This window comes from Salvelinus namaycush, chromosome 20 (genome assembly GCF_016432855.1).
Source record: "Salvelinus namaycush isolate Seneca chromosome 20, SaNama_1.0, whole genome shotgun sequence".
Classification (NCBI taxonomy): domain Eukaryota; kingdom Metazoa; phylum Chordata; class Actinopteri; order Salmoniformes; family Salmonidae; genus Salvelinus; species Salvelinus namaycush.
In genome coordinates, this window is record NC_052326.1 from 18431387 (window position 1) to 18454108 (window position 22722).

A 22722-nucleotide genomic window follows, 5' to 3' on the forward strand; every position below is an offset into this window, starting at 1 on the left:
AGAAGTATGTGGACACCTGCTTGTCGAACGTCTCATTCCAAAATCATAGGCAGTAATATGGAGTTGGTCCCCCCTTTGCTGCTATAACAGCATTCACTCTTCTGGGAAGGCTTTCCACTAGATGTTGGAATATTGCTTTGCGGACTTATTGAGCATTATTGAGGTCGGGCACTGATGTTGAGTGATTGGCATTCCAATTCATCCCAAAGATGTTTGATGGGGTTGAGCTCAGGGTTTTGTGCCAGCCAGTCAAGTTCTTCCACACCGATCTCCACAAACCATTTCTGTATGGACCTCGCTTTGTGCACGGAGGCATTGTCATGCTGAAACAGGAAAGGGACTTCTCCAAGCTGTTGCCACAAAGTTGGAAGCACAGAATCGTCTAGAATGTCATTGTATGATGTAGCATTAAGATTTCCCTTCACTGGACCTAGCCCAACCCATGAAAAACAGCCCCACACCATTATTCTTCCTCCACCAAACGTTACAGTTGGCACTATGCATTCGTTCAGGTAGCGTTCTCCTGACATCCGCCAAACCCAGATTCGTCTGTTGGACTGCCAGATGGTGAAACGTGATTCGGAGCACGTTTCCACTGCTCCAGAGTCCAGTGGCGGCCAGCTTTACACCACTCCAGCTGACGTTTGGCATTGCACATGGTGATCTTAGGATTATGTGCGGCTGCACGGCCATGTAAACCAATTTCATGAAGCTCCCAACAAACAGTTATTGTGTTGATGTTGCTTCCAGAGGCAGTTTGGAACTGAATAGTGAGTGTTGCAACCGAGGAAGGATGATTTGTACGCGGTTCAGCACTCGCCGGTCCCATTCTGTGAGCTTGTGTGACCTACCACTTTGTGGGTAATCCGTTGTTGCTCCTAGACATTTCCACTTCACAATAACAGCACTTACAGTCGACCGGGGAAGCTCTAGCAGGGCAGACAAACTGAGTTTTTGGAAAGGTCCTATGACGGTGCCACGTTGAAAGTGTCTGAGCTCTTCAGTAAGGCCATTCTACTGCTGATGTTTGTCTATGGAGATTGCATGGCTGTCTGCAACGGGTGTGGCTGAAATAGCCGAATCAATTAATTTGAAGGGGTGCCCACATTTTTATATACTGTATAGTGTAGCTTTATTTGACCATTTAAAACGCAATACAACCACACGTGGATAATGCATATAAAATCATAGAGGATAACACGAATTTCCATTGTGGTCTTGTTAAATAAATGGTTTTAAAAATGTATGAACATAAAATAATAGGCCTAGCCTACTGGGCTTGCGTAGGTTACACACGTAACACATAACAAAACAAAGGACAGGATGAAATTGTTATAGACATTGAGCAGACTCCCTCAGTAGATCAGCCATTTCAGACTCCTAAACTGAGTTAGATGATGGTTTGATGATGGTGATGCCAAACATCTACAAAGATCTATCTTAGGCTGGCTTACGGAACCATGTAAGGGCTGAAAGCATGCTTTGCATAACATGTTGCTGACTTCACGTTCAACGCTGATAATGAATGGCATTGCAGAGAAATTGTACAGAAATCCAATGGTCGAGGAACAGAGTGCCAGCAGCTTGGCCTCCAGATTCTGCCCCTGCACTTTTGGCCGACGGGCTTTGTTTGTGTATGAGCCAGAGTCACTGGCGTAACAAGGACAAGGTGAGTCCACCTCCCCTCCTCCCCCTTCTCTTCACACCTCCATGCCTGGGTGGGGTGGTCGTACATCTCAGCCATCTCGGCCTTCCTTTGTTTCCATGACAATACTCTGCAGCACTCTGCAGTGGGGCTTTCCTCTATCAAATCAAATTGTATTGGTCACATACACATTTTTAGCAGATGATATTGCGGGTGTAGCGAAACTCATGTGTTCCTATACTGTGGGTGTATGATTCAAAGGTGAGGTTGCTAACGCCTGCACCTTTTCCATGTCACCTTTTCCTGGTCACAGGACTGGGGTGCACATATGTCACTTTCAATCCCATCTTCTATACATTTGCTACCCTGGGTAAATAAACATCTGCATTGGTCATCACAGTCACGTCCGTGACAGCCTATTTGTACATTGATGACATGTGGCTCAGTCTGTACTGTGAAATAGCCTGGACCGGCCTGCCGAGGCAACCGTTGCCAAGAGACCATCTGTCAGTCCCCTGTGCGCCTGTTGCTGGCGCCGTTGTGACAGATGGGCTGGGCTGTCGGAAGCCATCCATCTGAGGCCAGATGAAGGAGGGGGGGCCAAGACTTGGGCCCGGTGTACCCCCTCCCACCCCGCTGGACATCATAATCGCCTCAATAATAGCCTCCGTTTAGCAGCCGCTGTGGCCAGCGCCCTCTCAGACTGACCTGCGGCCTCTCTCTGTGGACTGAGCAACCTAGTGACCACTACAGCCTACGTGAGGGCAGTGGCGGAGGATTTCAACTGAAGTGGCATGATGGCATCACCAAAAATGGCAAATGAATAAATCACATATTGCGGTAGTGTATAAATAGAAGGTATGCTGTTTTCAGATGAAAACAACCATTGCTGATCAGTCACCTAAATCCATGTGACAGACATGTTCAGTAGTGTGTTTTGAGTTTGAAAAGAAGGCTGGCCTGTGTTTTCTCTCTCCTGCGCAGTCCATCAGTGTGAGAACCAGCCATGCTAGTCCCCCTGTGTGTAATTAAAAGATGGAGGGTGGATGATGCTGTAAGCTGCATCGATAAGAACACCGGCGGATCCAGGGCTCCGCACATGCCCAGTAGCACCACCCTACCCCTGAAACAGAGTGAGAAGTGAAGTAGCTACTAGCTAGCACGTTTAGGACACCCCTAACCTGTCTCTGGCACTGTCACTTTGTCTGACTCCTGGGAGGGGCAGATGGCTCTACATTTGATAATTATTCTAAAGGTCTGTTAAAACTCAGTGCTGCTCTCTTAGGAACTGTACAGTTCCCCTTCTCCCAATCATCTGGTGTTTTTAGAGAGATGGGTGGTACCATAAATGGTAGTGTGACTCGTTTGAGGAGAAGAGAGAGGAGGGCTGTGGAGGGAAGGTTAGTACAGGAGAGAAGAGGAGTGAAGAGAAGGGGCTGAGAGAGGATGAGAAGGAAAGTTTGGGGAGGTGATGAGAGCATAGCGTGGGTAGAGTGGGGGAAGGTTGAGGGGAGGTGAGATTGAGAGGAGAGGCTGCTCTGCTGCAGAGTATATGAAGGTTTAATGGCCACCCTGAGTAGCCAGTGTGGAGTCGTGCAACATACTGCAGAGGCAGATTAGACACGTAGTACACAGGATAATCAAGAAGAGACTGACACAAACACACAGAGGCTGGGCTGGTCAAATGGTGTTCAGGGTGAGTGGAGTAGGGCGTGGCTGTGGTATGCCAAGAGAATAACAATTGCTGAAAGAAGAGGAGAGCGCTATAGTGGAAGGGAGCAGGTAGGGGAGAAGAGGGGAGCGCTATAGTGGAAGGGAGCAGGTAGGGGAGAAGAGGGGAGCGCTATAGTGGAAGGGAGCAGGTAGGGGAGAAGAGGAGAGCGCTATAGTGGAAGGGAGCAGGTAGGGGAGAAGAGGGGAGCGCTATAGTGGAAGGGAGCAGGTAGGGGAGAAGAGGGGAGCGCTATAGTGGAAGGGAGCAGGTAGGGGAGAAGAGGAGAGCGCTATAGTGGAAGGGAGCAGGTAGGGGAGAAGAGGAGAGCGCTATAGTGGAGGGGAGCAGGTAGGGGAGAAGAGGAGAGCGCTATAGTGGAGGGGAGCAGGTAGGGGAGAAGAGGGGAGCGCTATAGTGGAAGGGAGCAGGTAGGGGAGAAGAGGGGAGCGCTATAGTGGAAGGGAGCAGGTAGGGGAGAAGAGGAGAGCGCTATAGTGGAAGGGAGCAGGTAGGGGAGAAGAGGAGAGCGCTATAGTGGAGGGGAGCAGGTAGGGGAGAAGAGGAGAGCGCTATAGTGGAGGGGAGCAGGTAGGGGAGAAGAGGGGAGCGCTATAGTGGAAGGGAGCAGGTAGGGGAGAAGAGGGGAGCGCTATAGTGGAAGGCAGCAGGTAGGGGAGAAGAGGAGAGCGCTATAGTGGAAGGGAGCAGGTAGGGGAGAAGAGGAGAGCGCTATAGTGGAAGGGAGCAGGTAGGGGAGAAGAGGAGAGCGCTATAGTGGAAGGGAGCAGGTAGGGGAGAAGAGGGGAGCGCTATAGTGGAAGGGAGCAGGTAGGGGAGAAGAGGAGAGCGCTATAGTGGAAGGGAGCAGGTAGGGGAGAAGAGGAGAGCGCTATAGTGGAAGGGAGCAGGTAGGGGAGAAGAGGAGAGCGCTATAGTGGAAGGGAGTAGGTAGGGGAAAAGAGGAGAGAGGGATTAGGGGAGTGAAGAGATTTGTTGAGATGAGCAGTGATGGAGAGGGGAACAGTGATGGAGAGGGGAACATTCTCTAAGGTAGCTGGACTGTGGACCACATTACAGTGGCTGTTGAATACAGATGTTGAGGGGATAAGAGCCATAAAGAACTGCCTAATCCACCTCAATCCCCCAGATTTCCCTAAAGGATTTACACACAAACTGGCCCTGTTTTGTCAGGTTCAGAGATAGACACTTCACCCCATCCAATCCTGTCTGCATGTACACATGCTCTTACACACTGAATACAATACATGTATGTTTTACTCGTTCTCTTCTTTATGCTGCTGAATACCATTATACACACACACACACACACACAGATCTAGGCTATGTTTTCATTTTAGTCTCCCATTACTCTCTGTTTGTGTTCATGTTGGAGGCTCTAATGATATTCCTGCCAGTGTGGGACTCTATTAATGTATGAACATATTATTTATGCTAATGCAGGCCCTGCCTGTCAGAGCCTGCCTCCGATTGATGAGAGCGGGAAGGAAAGAGCGGAGTGAGCGTGCGCGCGTGTGTGTGTGTGCGCTAATGTCTGTGTGCACGTATGTTTACTAGCGTGTGGGTGGAGGGGAGAGAAGGGGAGGGATGGTGAGGGGGAAAAGCGAGGTGGAGAGATGAGGGGGAGGGTGAAAAAGAGGAGAGGCAGAAAAAAGCAAGCGCTAGAGATCGAGACGGGAGAAGAGCGGTGTGACTGCCTCTAGATGCTGGAGCCTTCCACAGCCGAGCGGCGTGCTGAACGGACGCAGAAAGATGGTCTCAGTAAGAGGGGAACTGACGGTTGCCTATCATTTAATGTTCAGTATCTTGGAGTCCTCCTCCATGGGAACGATAGCGGAGTTAGCTCAGAGCTGCCCCTCTCTCGCTCTTTCTACCCCTCTGTCTGTCTCTCTCTCACACACACATATACACACACACTCTTTCTTTCTCTCTGACAGTGGGTTAGGCAGGGTCTAGCGAGCGGAGCGCTTGGTTGGCCCCTCTTCCGCTGCAGCAGTCAGCCGCCGTGCTAATGCAGATAGATCGCGCTGCCCCCTTTAACACGGTGCGCGGGAGGGTGGATGTGAGGGAGCAAGGGAACGAGCCAGAGAAAGAGAGGGAGAAGATAACTCAAGCAGAGACAAGCAGGCTAGCGCTGCTCCACCGCTGGAGTCCCTGTTTGGAGTCCCCGTTTGGAGTCCCCCGTCTACTCCACGCTGGGGTTTTGTTCTTAGTCTTTTACCTGTGGGGAAGGTGAAATATTATTGTATGTCGTTTACACGTTTTTTTCTTTCTTTCTCTTTCTTTCTTTTTTCTCTCCGTCGTGATCTGGATATTGCTTCCCAGGGGTGGCTCCTGCAAAGAAGAGCCCAAAGCTGGTGAGTACCAAAAATATCTGTACCTCCCCCATCCACATCTCCCTTCCATTCTCCTCCATCCACCCCTCTCTCCACTCCTGTGTGGAGTGCTAATGTTGGTTGGTGTGTAGAGCATCCCAGAGCAGTGCTGGATTTTCTCTATCAGGACTCCCGCTGTGTTTTGGTCCTGATGAGAGCTTTAAAGACCTGTGCGCTGGGTCGGAATAATGTTGTGTTGGGTGAAACTGTTTTTTTTTGCTGGATGACAATGCTGCACTGGTTGATTATGTTGACCCATTGGTAGGCAGAGCAGGCCTGCTCATGGATATTTTTTTCATTATCTATGCCATGTTCTCATGTTCTCCTGGCTTAATGAATTCTAGGTAAACAGATCAGTAAATTAGGCCAGCCTTGGAAAAAGCATTCCAAGCTTGTGGTCCAAGTGTAGGGTTGATTTCTGAGAATGGTCCAGCTCTTCTTAGCTTCTATTTCTGGCCCCAATGTAGAGAGTATGGAGAAGTCGTGATTGCTAGAGACTGGACCACTGTCAGTCTGTGTTACCCTCTCCCTGTAGCCTATCTCTTGGGGGAGATGCTGCCTGTGTGCTCTCTCTGTGTTGTATGAGGGAAGAATGGGGGTGGATTTGTGCTTCTGTGTTTTCCCTTCCTAGATGTAATTCTCCCTTCCGGGTCGTTCCACCTCAAAAAGCACAAGAAAAGGATTTCCACACCAACCAGCTCAGATTGTTCTGTAGTTATTAACAGATGCTATTAGCATTACTGAATTATTTTGCTGAAATATAATTAGATCTCTGAGAAATGAGGTTAATTGATTGCACTCAAATTGGCAATTTTAATTTATAGGATTCAGTTAATATTCAATAAATATCATACCCAACATCTGATGTTGACCAAACTTCTTCCTACCAATGAGAAAGACATGAAAAATTACATTTAAAAAAATCAAAAGCCACCTACAGACCCCCCACGCCAATCCCGCCCCGACAATCAGAATACAGTATCAGTTCTCAATGTTTGGATTATTGCTTCTTCATACTATGTAACGTATTCCGTGTGAATCTTTGTGTTTTTTGCCCTGTACAGAAAAATGTGTAATTGTAGTCGCTTGCATTGTTTACCATAAAGTAGCATGTTTTGACCACTAGAGGCCCCTGTTCCTACTTTACCGCCTCACTATTTTCTCAGTTTTGCTCGTCTCTTGTGTTTATTAAATAGATCACAACATTTCCTTTGGTAACTTTGGGTAGAAAACCTATAGATTTGGCTGATGATGAAAATACATTGTGTGGTCACCTTCACAATTTAAATCCTCCATAAAAGCAATTCAGTCTACGTAAGAACAAACTGAATTTGTTCTTACGCTTAATCTCTGTCCAAGAAACATGGTTACAACATTTTAGCCACTAGCCCATTTCTGCATCAACGTTTTGGGCTTGTAGGAAAAGTCTTCATATGAGAATTGCACCATATGGTTAGCCCTCTCAGAGAGCTGCCACTTATTGGACTTTGCAAGGAGAGTTGGGTTGAAGCATTGCGTTGCTAAGAGAAGGACAAACTGAATTGGCTTTTTTATTGACCTTTATTTCGACAGGGAAGTCATATTGAGACTGAAGACTCTTTTACAAATGAGCCCTGCACAATTTAAAACAAGGGCATCAATAGGCAAGCACAGACATGGAGGACTGGCTTGAAATTTTCTACCCAACATTGCACAGGAAATGATCTATTTAGTAAACATTAAACAGCCCAGCAAAATGGATAAAAAAGTGTTGCGTCATAGCAAGAACAGTGGCATCTAGTGGTCAAATATGTTACTTCCACACTTCTTTATGGTAAATAATGCAAGCAACGTCAATGACGATTTCTCAGAACAGGGGGGGAAACATCAGCAGATTCACATAGTATGAAGAAGCAGTGATCCAAACCACACCTTCGTACTACTGTTAAACATGGAGAACTGATGCCTTATACTGGTTGTTGTGGTGGGATTGGCGTGGGGGGTCCGTGGCTTTCAACCATTTCATTTATTCTTCATGTCTTACTTATTGGTAGGACGTCTTGTCCAAATCGGTTGTTGGGTACTTTATTTATTGAATATCATCTGAATCCTATCCATTTTAAAGGCCAATTTGGGTGCAATCAATTAGCTTAATTCTCCAAAATCAAATTACATTTCAACAAAAGAATGTTTCAGGAATGCTAATCTTATCTGATTCTAACTAAAGGAACAAATTCAGAACAATCTGAAATGGTGGGTGTCATGGCTTGTTGAAATTATATTAAATTACTCTTCAGTTTAACACCCTTCTCACTGTTACTGTATGTCTCTGAATGTCTCCTCATGCATTGGGGGATAGGGTCTGCCATTAATGTATTCAGCTCTGTGTTGAACAAAAGGAATAGACTATATACTCTAGTCAGCCGAGCTCTGTTTTTTTCTGATAGGAATTTTGACTGAATTCTTCACTTTCCCAAAAATAAATCTCATGAACAAATCTGCTTGATTATGCCTTGGGTATTGTGAGAGAATGGGTTTCTGGTTGACATCACTGGCCTTGATTAAAACGTATGTATTTTTGACTGACTTCTGTAATATGTATTTATTTATCTTTACCACTCTCTCCTACTCCTTCTATCCCTCTCCTTCTTACTCTCTCTCTTTCTGACCACCCTTCTTCTCCCCCTCCACCTTTCTCTCCCTGTCTTACTCCTTCTATTCCCTCTCTCTCTCTCCCTCATACAGCAGTTAGCGAGGAAGGACAGTCAGAACAGTTCTGTGCACAGTGTTTCCAGCCACCGGAGTACCCACACTGACTCCCCTGTGCACCCGTCCCTGGCCACCCCATTCAGCGAGAGCGCCGCCCCCCCACCCCCCTCCCAGCCCCTGCCCGGCCTGCCTCCCCAGGACCCTCAGGCAGACGGGACCATCCAGAGGAAACCGGACCCCTTCAAGATCTGGGCCCAGTCCAGGAGCATGTATGAAAGTAGGCGTAAGTATTTATTTTTGGTGTTGGCTCTGGTGCTCCGTCTGTCCTATCGGGTTGGTATTGCAGTCCGGGGCTGGTGACCCAAGACATATTGTCTAATAGTATCCTGTCGTCTTTTGTATATTGACCTAGAGTGGGTGTTAACTTGGTGGGTTAGGGGTGTGGACTGTTTGAAGAGCAGTGTGGCAGTTGGAGGAAGAGTGATAACAGCAGCCTCTAAGGAGAGTTGGTGATGCTAACCACACTCCTGATCTATTGACCCTTGACCATGTGTGTTATTATCAGTAAGTAGTGTGCTCTCTGGAACGGACTGTGCCATGTTTACCTCTACGCTACTCTCTTTAGAACACAGCTCCAGACAAATGTGGATATAATTTGCGGTGGTGGTGCCGCCAATATTTCTCTGGTAGTCTGGTGAGTTTAACAGGTGCTAGCCTCCCCAATTAACAGGAATATCTCTCAACCGCTGTCAGTCGCCCTCTGAGTATTGGAGGGTCCAGAGGGTTTAACGTCTAATAACTTTTCTGGTGCTCCTGCTTTCATCAAGGTAACATTATTTGGAGGCCCTAAAGGGAGAGGAACTGGGTACGGTACTGCCAAAGTTGGTTATCTCCTCAGGTGAGAGAGGATAGGGGAGAAGAGGAGAGGAATTCTAGAATTCTAAAGAAACAAGGAAGAAGAATAGGGGATTGTTTAGTCAACTCAGCCTTATTCAGCACTTGTACATCCCTGTTCTGAGGAAATAGGACTTCATTACCGTTGTGATGCCACGTTTACCTAATAGATTCTGAAATCAAAGCCTGGGAGAGCTGAGGCTGTAAACGCACCATTTGATGATCACCCTTTTCCAAACCTGAGCAATGCAGGTTGGATGAGCTTCGAAATCTGCCCATGCTTGATGTTTGCTCAGATGCCATTTTGGTGGTGCTAGCTGGATAGTGGATACTAGCCACTCTTTCTTCCCATCTCCTATTCCTGATCTGAAGTTAATCTGCTTGTTCTCCAGAGTCAGCCTGAGCTGGGCAGATTGAATAATCTTTGTTTGGTATGGATCTGTTCCAAGCCAGTGGTTTAGAAGTTGAGCTGCTGTATTGATCTCATAAGCTGCCAAGTGCCTAGCTGGGGCCCTTGTGAACGGGAAGATTGAGACGGTTAGCCTGTGACATGCCCATCTCGGCCATACCCTGAGTCCCAGTGTAGTAGAAAGAGGGCTAGCTCAACACTGTGAGCTCTTCTGTTGACTCTGGAACAGATTGCAGCCAAGCTGGCCTCTTGCCCTTCTCCCTCCCTCCTGCTGGCTCTTAGTGGCTTTAGCTGTGGAGGTCTGTATAGTTACATGGTGTATCCCATGGGGGGGCTGAACGCATGGACACACACACAGACACAGACAGCTTCAGGCTGTTGCTTGGACCCCTGTTTCTCTGTGGTCTGCCCACCTCCAGTGCTACGTGAACCATGAGCTGTCAGTCGCTGCAGTGCACCACTATGTAGCAACTTAGTGCCTCTCTGACAGCTAGCTCCAGTACTGCCACCCTCTTCCTCTTCCCTCCTGCTCAGATCTCCTCGGCTAGGGGCTTCCTGACTGAGCCTGAGGAGCAGCACTGCTGAGGCATTTCTCAATAATACAGCATCACACTGGCATACTGGTGACCTGGCTGAGTACTAGGGAGAGACTCCCAGTCCCTGTCACCTACCTACCCAGGTTGATGGGACAAAGTGAAGAAGGATTTTGTCTTGAAAGACATCCAAAAGGATAGTATTCAAAGAGATCCTAAATATGGAAGTTTGATAAAGTAGGTACTTAGGGGAATTTCACAGCCCTCTCCTCTCTTGCTTTGAATGGTGATTTGAAGGTATTTTGGGAATAGATAATTTTCTTTTGATGGGAAGTTATTAGATATTTACACATTCCTCAGGGTAAGCTATAGAGGAAAAGGCAGAATGAGGCAGTGGTGTGGTGTAGAGGCTGCCGTAACAGTGCAGTAGAGTAGAGAGGCTGAGTGAGGCATGGACCACTGGCCTGATTCAGAAGGAACTGCAGGTGTGCTTTGTGCTCATTAAAGCCATGAATGACATAATCAGCTCCCACCCTCCATCTCCTCCAGTCCTCTGCCTCTGTTCTCCTCTGAAAGGAAAGGGGGAGAGGAGGGGTTACACAGTGTGGGTTCTGATGTGATGATCCAGGATGTAGTTATCAATTCGTTTTCTGGTTGCAGTGCCTGATTTCCAGGAGCAGGACATCTTCCTGTGGAGAAAGGACACGGGCTACGGGTTCCGGATCCTGGGAGGGAACGAGCCAGGAGAGCCAGTGAGTTAGAGGATTCAACCACACACTAACATCACTGCTCTGCATACAGTGCAGTCTGAAACTATTCAGACTCCTTGACTTTTTCCACATATTGTTACATTACAGCCTTATTCTAAAATTGATTAAATCGTTTTTTCCCCCTCATCAGTCTACATAAAATACCCCATAATGACAAAGCAAAAACAGGTTTTTATTTTTTTATTAGCAAATTTATTTTAAAAAATTAAAACGGAAATATCACATTTATATGAGTATTCAGACTCTTTACTCAGTTCTTAGGTATGACACTACAAGTTTGGCACATCTGTATTTGGGGAGATTCTCCCATTCTTCTCTGCAGATCCTCTCAAGCTCTGTCAGGTTGAATGGGGAGCGTCACTGCACAGCTATTTTCAGGTCTCTCCAGAGATGTTCGATCGGGTTCAAGTCCGGGCTCTGGCTGGGCCTCTCGAGGACATTCAGAGACTTGTACCGAAGCCACTCCTGCATTGTTTTGGTTGTGTGCTTAGGGTAATTGTCCTGTTGGAAGGTGAACCTTCGCCCCAGTCTGAGGTCCTGAGCACTCTGGAGCAGGTTTTCATCAAGGATCTCTCTGTACTTTGCTCCGTTCATCTTTCCCTTGATCCTGACTAGACTCCCAGTCCATGACGCTGAAAAACATAATGCTGCCACCACCATGCTTCACCGTAGGGATGGTGCCAGGTTTCCTCCAGAAGTGACGCTTGGCATTCAGGCCAAAGAGCAACCTTGGTTTCATCAGACCAGAGAATCTTGTTTCTCATGGTCTGAGAGTCTTTAGGTGCCTTTTGGCAAACTCCAAGCGTCCTGTCATGTGCCTTTTCACTGGGGCGTGGCTTCCGTCTGGCCACTCTACCATAAATGCCTGATTGGTGGAGTGCTGCAGAGATGGTTGTCCTTCTGGAAGGTTCTACTATCTCCACAGAGGAACTCTGAAGTTCTTTCAGAGTGACCATCGGGTTCTTGGTCAACTCCCTGACCAAGGCCCTTCTCCCCCGATTGCTCAGTTTGGTCGGGCGGACAGCTCTAGGAAGAGTCTTGGTGGTTCCAATCGTCTTTCATTTAAGAAGGGTGGAGGCCACTGTGTTCTTGGGGACCTTCAATGCTGTATAACATTTTTAGTACCCTTCCCCAGAGCTGTGCCTCGGAGCTCTACAGACAATTCCTTTGACCTCATGGCTTGGTTTTTGCTCTAACACGCCCTGTCAACTGTGGGACCTTATATAGACAGGTGTGTGCTATTCCAAATCATGTCCAATCAATTGAATTTACCACAGATGGACTCCAAGTTGTAGAAACATCTCAAGGATGATCAATGGAAACAGAATTCATCTGAGCTCAATTTCGAGTCTCATAGCAAAGGGTCTGAATACTTATGTAAAGTTTATTTTCTTTAATATATATATAATTTTGCAAACATTTCTAAAAACCTGTTTTTGCTTTTTCATCATGGAGTATTGTGAGTAGATTGAGGGGGGGGAATAATTGAATCCATTTTAGAATAAGGCTGTAACGTAACAAAATGTGGAAAAAGGGAAGGGGTCTGAATACTTTCCGAATGCACTGTATATCTATAATCTCTCAATAGGTATTTTAAATTCAGTTGAAAAATAATACACCTTTCAACAGATTCTAAGTATCTAGTTATTAGTCTTGGCTTGGACATTTATTATGATACTTCTCAGTTTATTATTACAAATATTTAGTATAGATTTTTATATATTTTTAGCATCTTTGTGTGCCATATTTGACTGTTTAATTGATGGTTGTAAACTCCTCTGTTGGAGCCAGATGAATCAACTACAGCAGCAGTGTTGGTCTGCCTGTGGTGGTGGTTGAGGTCTCAGCTCGGTTCTGTTGCTCCACTTGCTCTTTCATCTCCTTGCTGCAGCCTCAATCAGAGAGAAGAATATCTATCCCGCCACTTTTTTTCTATTTTAAAGAGGCCAAGTTGTTTGTTCTTGTGAGCTGGTCTGTACAGCTTTTGAAGAAGGAAAATAATGACACACAAGAGATTTAGACCAGGCTGTGCAGCCAAGCGGAGAAAGAGGAGAGGAGACGTACTAGCCAGCGCGTTAGTGCTGTACTAAAATGATCTTACCTAAGAGGTAGAATATTCCTCAACAAACTTTAATATCTCATGTTGATGTCACGGCGTGCTGTTGATTGATCAACAACCTGTTCTGTCATCCCCCTCTTCTGTCCTCTCCTTTTCTTTCATTATCTCCCCTCCTCCCGCCGCTTCTTCTCCTCCATTCCTCCCCTCTCCCCTCCTCTCCCCAGATCTACATAGGGCACATAGTGAAGTACGGGGCGGCGGATGAGGACGGGCGCCTGCGTTCGGGGGATGAGCTCATCTGTGTGGACGGCACGGCGGTGGTGGGGAAGTCTCACCAGCTTGTGGTACAGCTGATGCAGCAGGCCGCCAAGCAGGGCCACGTCAACCTCACTGTGCGACGGAAGACCGGCTACGGCGGTAAGGGAACACAGCAGCTAGTTAAACACGGACATTAAGTTTTACTTAGACACTCTTACCCAGTGAACGCATTCAAATAACAGCTACATGATATGAGCATCAGAAGTGATTTGTGTGACCTTGTCTTTCAACAGCAAGAGATGGAGAGAAATCTGTGGTAGCATTGTTGGCTTTAATCAGACAATGTAATTTGATAGGTTGTCTGCCAGTAATTGTACCAGTAATTCTGTCTTCTCTGCACAATGCTTAATGATCATGGTAGAATCTTATGTAGAACAGAATTCGATAATCTGTCTCAGAATGTTCCTAATTCACGTATAGCACAAACAGCAGATGAGCAGCAGTCTGTGCAGTAGTACAATCAACAACAGTCTATGCAGAAACATCAGAGCAATCCACTGCTCCAGGCTCCATTTTTTTTTCATCAGAGCAGCGAAGGGCCCGAGGACAGGGCTGCTATTTGAAGGGTCGCCCCGCTGCTCTTCAAAAGTCCATGGGTGTGTGGGGAAACATTTATCAGAGGCCTTCAACGTGCCCAGCCTGACTCTGACCTTCAGCAGGATAAATAAAGTTCCTTAAACGTGATGAAGAGGGTCCCAACCTTCTTCCGCTCACACCACGCGCCAGCCTGCCTGCCAGCCACTGATGAGAGCGCCCAGACCGAGGGCATGATGGTTGTCACAGGGATGATGCCCAGTATGAAGCACTGCCTCAATGCCAGGAAACCTTCCGTTGTGATGCAATCAGGAAACTTTAGATGTTTTTGGGAGGAATAGATGAAAGTGTGGCTGTTAGAGCAGCATACTCCCTGTAGACCTGCTTCCTGCTACTAGTGTGATCATTACGCCAGGCTGAGTGGGTAGAGAGGAGCACCGGAGTCAATGTTGATTAGCTAAATATTTTATTTTGTGTTTCTTTTAGAGTTATGAGCTGTGTGCTATTGCTGTAAAGTAGCTGTGTCAATTCCTCCTCAGGGTCTAAAGGGGAGGGCGAGGTGCCCCCGTCCCCAGCCTCGTCCCACCACAGCAGCACACAGGCCCCCTCCCTGACCGAGGAGAAGCGGACCCCCCAGGGCAGCCAGAACTCCCTCAACACTGTCAGCTCCGGCAGTGGCTCCACCAGCGGCATCGGCAGCGGGGGCGGTGGGGGCTCGGGTAGCACCGTGGTCAACACTGCCCTGCAGCCCTACGACGTGGAGATCCGCCGCGGGGAGAACGAGGGCTTCGGATTTGTGATTGTTTCCTCTGTGTCCCGACCCGAGTCTGGCACCACCTTTGGTAACACCCGTCTTCTCTAACTTTCTGAACTTAAATATAGGTACAGTAGCACATATGCATGTACTGTGCACACACACACACACAAGGTTCCTCTCAATATACAGTAGAACATATCTTTTTTGTAACTAATCACTCTTTGACTACTGGGTACTGTCCCCCTACTTCTATGCAAATGAGTTTCTTAATAGCCCATATTTCTGGTGAGTAGCTTTCATCCTCATTCTTCCATCTTCTAGCGAGTGGTGTTCCTCTTCTATTTTCTTTCATTTTGTCAAGCAGAGACACTGAAACCCAGCCCAAAGAACTGTAATATTTATACTATCTTTCATAATTGATCACAAGTAAGAGCATGTTGCATAATATCCTGTATAATTCAGATGCTCTTACTTAAATGGCTCCGATGAGCTGATTGCAGCAGTTATAATGATGAGTTAATAAGGGGAAGAGTGTTGTGATATTGTAAGTGGGATCATTTGTAGATGGATAGACCCTCTCCCACTGTCCTCCCGCTCTGCTTGTCCCTCAGCATGCCCCATTGTCTGCTCTGGTGTCTTTCGCTGTGCGGTGTATTCTGCCTGTAACTGCTACAGAGAGATCTCGCTGCCCGCTCTGTACCTACCTGACCAGTCCTCAGCGTGTCTCTCTGGGTTGGATGTGCTGAAACACTGCTTAACTTAACTCGCTGGGCGTCAAACGATCAGGCAAAGCACATCTTCTTGTACTGAAGTGGAAGGCGTTGGCAAGTTTGTACCATTTTGTTTATCTTCCAGGCTTCATATCAAAGAGGAGCACATTGGTTATTGATCAATAGTGTAGAGAAATGACATTTGATCTGTATGGATCCCAATTACTCTGACACAGATATATCTATCCATCCTCTCTTAGCTCGTTAAACAAACACATCCTTCTGCTGTGAAACCAACAAAGCTTCTAGTTGGTACAGAACTCAATGAGTTGAGCTCCACAGATTTGTTCTTGACTGGAGTTACTGACAGCAGAGGGAGGAAACAGACTGATTCATCTTTCTAGTTCCATGAATGAAGAACAGGAATAGAGATGGAGAGGGAATGATATGTGCTATATTTCTCTGTAATGAATGAGAGGCATTCTCTAGTAGGGTAGAAGCCTTTGTGCCGCCTGAGGATTGTGGGTAGGAGAGGACCTGAGGGTACTTAGCGAAGAAGTTGTCTGTGTTGTCTGTACGTGTGTAATCTAGGCTGCAGCTGCAGGTGTCTGTCTTATCAGAGCTGAAGGTTGCCATAGTTTCCTGATTACTAGGTTTCAGCTGTACAAGGGATGTCAGGAGAGATTCACTTAGGCAAATAGAAAAACGTGTCCTTTGGAGCAGCGCTAATACATACTGTTGACAGAGAGAGATGGTCAGTGACACCTTGAGTATTTAGTATGGAGTCCTAATTAATTTGAATGCAGTACATATAGACTATGTAAAGGCATTTTTCCTTCAACATTCCCTCTCACTAGATCAATGCTTTCCATTTCTCACGGGCAGATTTCCAGGCACAGTCTGTTGGCACTTGGCTTGGTGGCTTTGGTGAATTAACCCTTAACCTTCTGTCTTCCTTTCTCTCTCTTCTCCTCCTCTTCCTCCTCTGTCCCTTTTTCTTCTTCTTCTCTCTCTCTCTCTCTCTCTCTCTCTCTTTTCAAACAATACCCCCACCACCAACAATGTCACATCACACACACTATGAATCACACAAACGCAAAAAGCTGGAAATGCATGTGTGGCCATGCCCCACAAAATAGGTCGTATTATTGAGGGGAGCCCTGCGGACCGCTGTGGGAAGCTGAAGGTGGGAGACCGTATCCTGGCCGTCAACGGCTGCTCCATCACCAACAAGTCCCACTCGGATATCGTCAACCTGATCAAGGAGGCCGGGAACACGGTCACGCTAAGGATCATTCCCGGAGACGGTAAGACAGAACCCTGTTTCTGGAGAGCCTGTATGTTTTCTTTTCAACCCTAATCTAGAACAACTAGTTGTACTAATTAGCTGGTTGGTTATAATTGGGGTTGGGGCGACAATCTACAGCAGGGTTACGGTAGCTCTCCAGGAACAGGGTTGGGCAGATCTAGACCTAGACTGTAGAATTCAGCAGCTGGGATCAACCTGCGTCATAGGAATATGTGTGCATTGCATCAGTTATGTAAACGTTTATTGTATTGGAATGTACAGTATACACCTTTTGCTAAAAGAAAGCCTATCTCAGTACATCATCGTCACAGCGTTTTTACATTTCCAGTGTCTGATCTCCCCCGCAATGTTGACAGAGCTGCTTCTCTTGGATGGGAGGGAACTTTCTAGTGCAGTCGTGCATTTCACATTCTCCTGAAGCATTCTAGAGTAATTCAGCTGTCAGAGGCTGTAACGGTGTGTGCGTTTGCGTGTGCGTCTTTCTTGGGGCTAAGAGCTCTTGTTACACTGCACTGACAGATCACCCTGGCATGCTGTTTGATTAAGTGAGAGAGATGCAGGGAGAACGCCAGTGTAAACACTAGTCTTTGTCAACCTGCATGTTGGCGAAATTGTCCATGTTGCTGCTGTTTGGTCTGTTTTTACGGATGAAAGCCTTTTTCTGAAGAGACAGATGATTATACTGAGCCACAATTGTTTTGAGAGAGAGAAAGACTGGGAAGGGGGTGGGGAGGGAGGAAGGAAGGAAGGGAAAGCGCAATGGAAAGAGGAAAGTGGGAGAGAAGGAGTACGGGATGAGAGATGCAGAGATTGAGGGAGGAAAAGATAGGGAGGGAGTGTGTGAGGATGGAACCTCGGCTGCAGACAGTTGACACCAGGGGTTGGAACCGAAATTATTTACCAATCGTTTCGTTCTGTACCGAACCACACATTTTGTTGTTCTGTTCCACTGTTCAGACAAAATAAAGTTCTGAACCAGTTCGACCCCAAAAAAGTACTGGTTTACATCGTTCCTTTTTTAACCTGTGAAGTCAAGTTTTTTACACTGAGCTCATTTAATTACTTCCCCAATCAGTGTGGATAGATCAGGTAAGCTAGTTGTTTACATGAGTAATGGACAAACAAGTGTTTCCTATGGCACAAGATGTGACTGAAATTTTACCGGTGGGGAGAGAGCGAGAGAGGGTTGAGGAGCAGGCTTGAATCGGTGGGCATCTTGTTATGACATGCATTATCTGAATTAGATCCACAGAATTATACCTAGTAGGAGCGGCTTTTATGAAGCTTGAGCTAGTAAGTGAACAGGCTTGTGTGTGCAGAGCAGCATCAGAATTAAAAACACGTCTTACCTTTTTTGTAGTTAATAAATCCAATGTTAAACTTGATAACTAGGCCTATATTATCCTAAACGAGCATTGAAAAAGTAATTCCATTCTTCTGTAGCTAGTAAAAAATCGTTCCCTATCCGTTAAATCAAATCAAATCAAGTTTATTTTATATAGCCCTTCGTACATCAGCTAATATCTCGAAGTGCTGTACAGAAACCCAGCCTAAAACCCCAAACAGCAAGCAATGCAGGTGTAGAAGCACGGTGGCTAGGAAAAACTCCCTAGAAAGGCCAAAACTTAGGAAGAAACCTAGAGAGGAACCAGGCTATGAGGGGTGGCCAGTCCTCTTCTGGCTGTGCCGGGTGGAGATTATAACAGAACATGGCCAAGATGTTCAAATGTTCATAAATGACCAGCATGGTCAAATAATAATCAGGAGTAAATGTCAGTTGGCTTTTCATAGCCGATCATTAAGAGTATCTCTACCGCTCCTGCGGTCTCTAGAGAGTTGAAAACAGCAGGTCTGGGACAGGTAGCACGTCCGGTGGACAGGTCAGGGTTCCATAGCCGCGGGCAGAACAGTTGAAATTGGGACAGCAGCAGGGCCAGGTGGACTGGGGACAGCAAGGAGTCATCATGCCCGGTAGTCCTGACGCATGGTCCTAGGGCTCAGGTCCTCCGAGAGAGAGAAAGAAAGAGAGAAGGAGAGAATTAGAGAGAGCATACTTAAATTCACACAGGACACCGGATAAGACAGGAGAAGTACTCCAGATATAACCAACTGACCCTAACCCCCCGACACATAAACTACTGCAGCATAAATATTTGAGGCTGAGACAGGAGGGGTCAGGAGACACTGTGGCCCCATCCGATGATACCCCCGGACAGGGCCAAACAGGAAGGTTAACACTTCTAACATCAGAACAGTAGCTTCAGAGAGGGGAAGGGCAGGTAGCCTACACATGTGCATACACACTGGCTAAGATTTTCAGCTTGCAGGCTCTCGAATATGTTTCTGAGAGGCAGGAGTGAAGGAGTTGCATAGGTGCATTGTTGTATTTTTTTGTGGGACTAGAAAAAATGAAAGGAACGTAAAATAACATTACTAACCGGTTTCCATGCTTTTAAAATAACGGTTCTGTTCCAGAACAGTGTGGATCACTTTCATTCCCAGTTCTGTTTCTGTTCCTTGAACCGGTTCCAACCCCTGGTTGACACTGGCGTAGAGTGGAGGGAGAATGTATATTTTAAGACATTGGGATTCATGGACAGAGACGGCACTCATCAAACACCGGGTCTCCCCAGCAATGTGACTACCCAGCTGGCTGGAATTAAACCCACTTGGCCCGACCTCAGCTCGGCCTCCACCTTGATCGTGGGCGGAATGGAGAGTTAAGCCAATGGGATCCAAGAGGACTAGTGTGGGAGTGATGGATTTATGAAACTGGAGTTGAGCACAGCCGGTGGGGCTGGGATTAGTCTAGGGGTAGTTATTATAAACACATGAGGGGGCTGTATGGAATGAGGAGACGGTTGTGCGGTTATTATGTGTTTATTTAAGGGTTACGGTCAAGCATAGGTCATTGATTACACAAATGATGCCATATGATGTGATTAGATGAAAGCCATGAGTATAGCACTTCCTCCGGTCCAGGCTTCCATATATCCCTGTTTGAATAAATTCTATATAAAAAATGTAATGGCCCTGCTACTTTATAGCTATCGGGCGTCCGGCATTGCCATCAGCCAACCGTCAGCCGTTGAGGAAATGCTTCCTTTGAAATCAATGAAAGCTGCTTCACTGCCCGTGTTGCGCTCGGGTTGCGTCACTTCCAATGGCAGCGTCCATGCTCAAGAATCGTCGAGATTCAATTCTTGATGGCTGTCGCCCTCGTTCGTTCTATCTTGTGAATTGAAATAATGAGAAATAACGTTTTTTATTTTTTTGCATATGGCCTCGACTATACACCACTGGTTATTTCACTAAGATATATGAAGTCAAGAAGCTACTACTGCTAGCAGGCTAGCTACATTAAATAGCTAGGTTCACAATGTACACAAAAGCAACTTGTGTAATTAGAGGATCATTAAGTACAATGACTAGCAGCAATTTAATGAGTACTTGTGAAAAACTGAACCAAAGCTATTGGACTTACGCATAATGAATGAATATGTTACTGTACAGTAGGGGAAAACAGAATGAAGACGCTCTCAAAACTACACGCTCTGTGTAGCAGGTAGAACGTCACATTTACACGACGCTGATGGCAAAGCAACGCAATGCTTATAGTGGAGCTGAAGTGTTAGAATGGCTTACGAGGGGTAGTGCAGCTGCTCTTGGTTCATTTTTCTCCCTTTGTATTTTGCATGGTTCAGTCTTCAGGCCCATGATTCCCCTGCTCTCTTTCTCTCTCTTTCTCGCTCCTTCTCTCTCTCATCAGAGTCCTCTAATGCATCACTGCTGACCAACGCTGAGAAGATCGCCACTATAACAACTACTCACACAGCCCAACAGCAGGCTACACCTGAGCCCAGGTGAGAGGGATTCTGGGATACATTTATGTAGGACCTAATTGCTTAACATGTATGCCTATTAGCAAAGATTTTTAACCAATATTTTGTCATCTTTCTCATTCCAGAAACAACACCAAACCAAAACAGGAGTCCTCTTTTGAGTTCAAATCCCCCCAGGCCCCTCCTCCCCCTGCCCCAACAACACAACCTCCAGCCCAGGTAAGGATCTGTCCAGCGTTGCCAAGGCCCGCCTGTCCCCAACTGGCAGCCTGCAGGCCGAATTTGTATTATTTATTTTTTTAATTCGACATACGACTGTAAAAACACCAGGAAATCATGATTTGAACTTTCTTGCGGTCAATTTGCAGTCTACAAATTATTCGTAATTATGTTCCAGCCCCCCGACCATCCTCTCAAGTACAAAATCGGCCCGTGGCTGAATCTAGTTGACGATCCCTGCCCTACAGCAATGTGTTCCCTCTAAGTGTTTGTCACACTAGGGAGATGCTTTATTCTGATATCATATTGATTAGTTCCTGAACAGAGCAGGGAGGGAGGGTGTTGAGTCTGTGTCCTTGGCAGTGCCCTTGTAGTGTCTGTGGCTCTGTGTGCCCTCTCTGCCTGCCTCAAACCGCCCCATAGTCCAATCCATCTATTATTCATTTCACCCACCACCACTCTCGAACTCCGATCAAATAGGTGTGACTTTCCTTCAGGTGGCATTCGTCCCCACACTGAAATACGAGCCATCCACAGACAGACGCACACTGGCAAGTCTAGCCACCGCTGAATCACCAGTCTGACATTGCCGTGTGTATGTGTGTTTTTTCCTCAGGATGCTGGCTTCTACTCGGTGGACCTGGAGAGGGAGAACAAAGGTTTTGGGTTCAGCCTGAGAGGAGGTCATGAGTACAACATGGACCTGTATGTGCTGAGATTAGCTGAGGACGGAGCAGCTGTACGCAATGGCAAGATGAAGGTATGTATGACCCCCATAGAAATCTAAAGTTGATGCATCATATTAATTCCACTCATGTAATGCTGAACACCTAATACAAAATCAAAAGACACGTTTACCATTCCCCTGTGTCCTACATAGTCAATTAATGGGTTAATTGATTTTCCTTTATTATTTGTGAATATGTGATGTATGTAAATAACATTGAATGTTAGCGAGGGCAACTGTCAGGGAGGTGTGTGTGTCACTGTTCTGAGCAAGGCTTGTTAGATGAGGTATTAATAGGTCCAGGTTCTGTGAGGCGGAGAGAGGTGTCAGTAGGAGACCCATTTCTGTACAAGTGGAATTCCCCCGACGGAGAGAACACTGACAGATAACTTGAGGCGCAGAGGGAAGAAAAGAGAATTAGAACAGCATTCTCCCTCTTTCTGTCTCTGCCTGCATGAGGCAAACCTACAGTTCTTTGACACAATTTATTTTCCTTTTGTACCATTGTGGATTTATAGAAAGTATGCCTTCACAGCAGTCAGAGTAGTTGTTCTTTATGTTTTAACTATAATCTAACCTTTCTCCCTCTGGCACTTCTTATGTTCCCCACTGTCGCCTTTTTCATACTTTTTGTTCCCTCCTGCCTTTTTCCTCCCCTGTTCACCCCCTCTGTCCTTCTCTCCTCCTCCTCTTGTCCCTTTCCTCCCTATCCTCACCCCTCTGTCCTTAACACTGTCCCCATCTTTGTCTCACCCCACTACCTTCCACTCTTCTCCTCTCCCTCCTCCAACGTCTCCCCCTCTCCTCTCTCCTTCAGGTGGGAGATGAGATCCTGGAGATAAACGGTGAGAGCACCAAGGGCATGAAGCACGCCCGCGCCATCGAACTGATTAAAAACGGCGGCCGCCGCGCCCGCCTAGTCCTCAAACGGGGCGACGGCTCGGTGCCTGAATATGGTGGGTCAATCTACGAAAACATTCCATTTTCCCCCGTCTTCACCCCCTGAGCGCGCACACACACTCCCCGTGGGGGAGGGGCGGGTTGGGTATACGAGAGGACGCCTGTCTCCTCTCCTGTCCTGCTATGTCCTGTGCTATGCTCTGGGCCTTCCACTGACTTCCACTGTCCACTGGGTGTGTCTGGTTTTGCTCCCTTCGGGTCTGGGTCAACCGCTGTCACCTTTTAACCTTCTGCTGTGTGT

General features: G+C 46.8%; 1 protein-coding gene across 4 annotated transcripts in view; it reads left to right on the forward strand.

The window, feature by feature from the left end:
- The window catches only part of LOC120065099 (membrane-associated guanylate kinase, WW and PDZ domain-containing protein 1-like), a 200243-nt gene that overhangs the window by 173114 nt on the left and 4407 nt on the right, over positions 1-22722 (forward strand). For 2 of the 4 annotated variants that reach the window (XM_039015817.1, XM_039015819.1), the window contains exons 13-22: positions 5703-5734; positions 8477-8723; positions 10937-11028; positions 13330-13522; positions 14497-14799; positions 16528-16731; positions 20503-20596; positions 20701-20794; positions 21411-21554; positions 22339-22477. In XM_039015817.1, the coding sequence (XP_038871745.1) occupies positions 5703-5734; positions 8477-8723; positions 10937-11028; positions 13330-13522; positions 14497-14799; positions 16528-16731; positions 20503-20596; positions 20701-20794; positions 21411-21554; positions 22339-22477 (1542 nt within the window). The remainder of the gene's footprint in view (positions 1-5702; positions 5735-8476; positions 8724-10936; positions 11029-13329; positions 13523-14496; positions 14800-16527; positions 16732-20502; positions 20597-20700; positions 20795-21410; positions 21555-22338; positions 22478-22722) is intronic. The other 2 variants (XM_039015820.1, XM_039015818.1) reach the window with 2 other exon arrangements.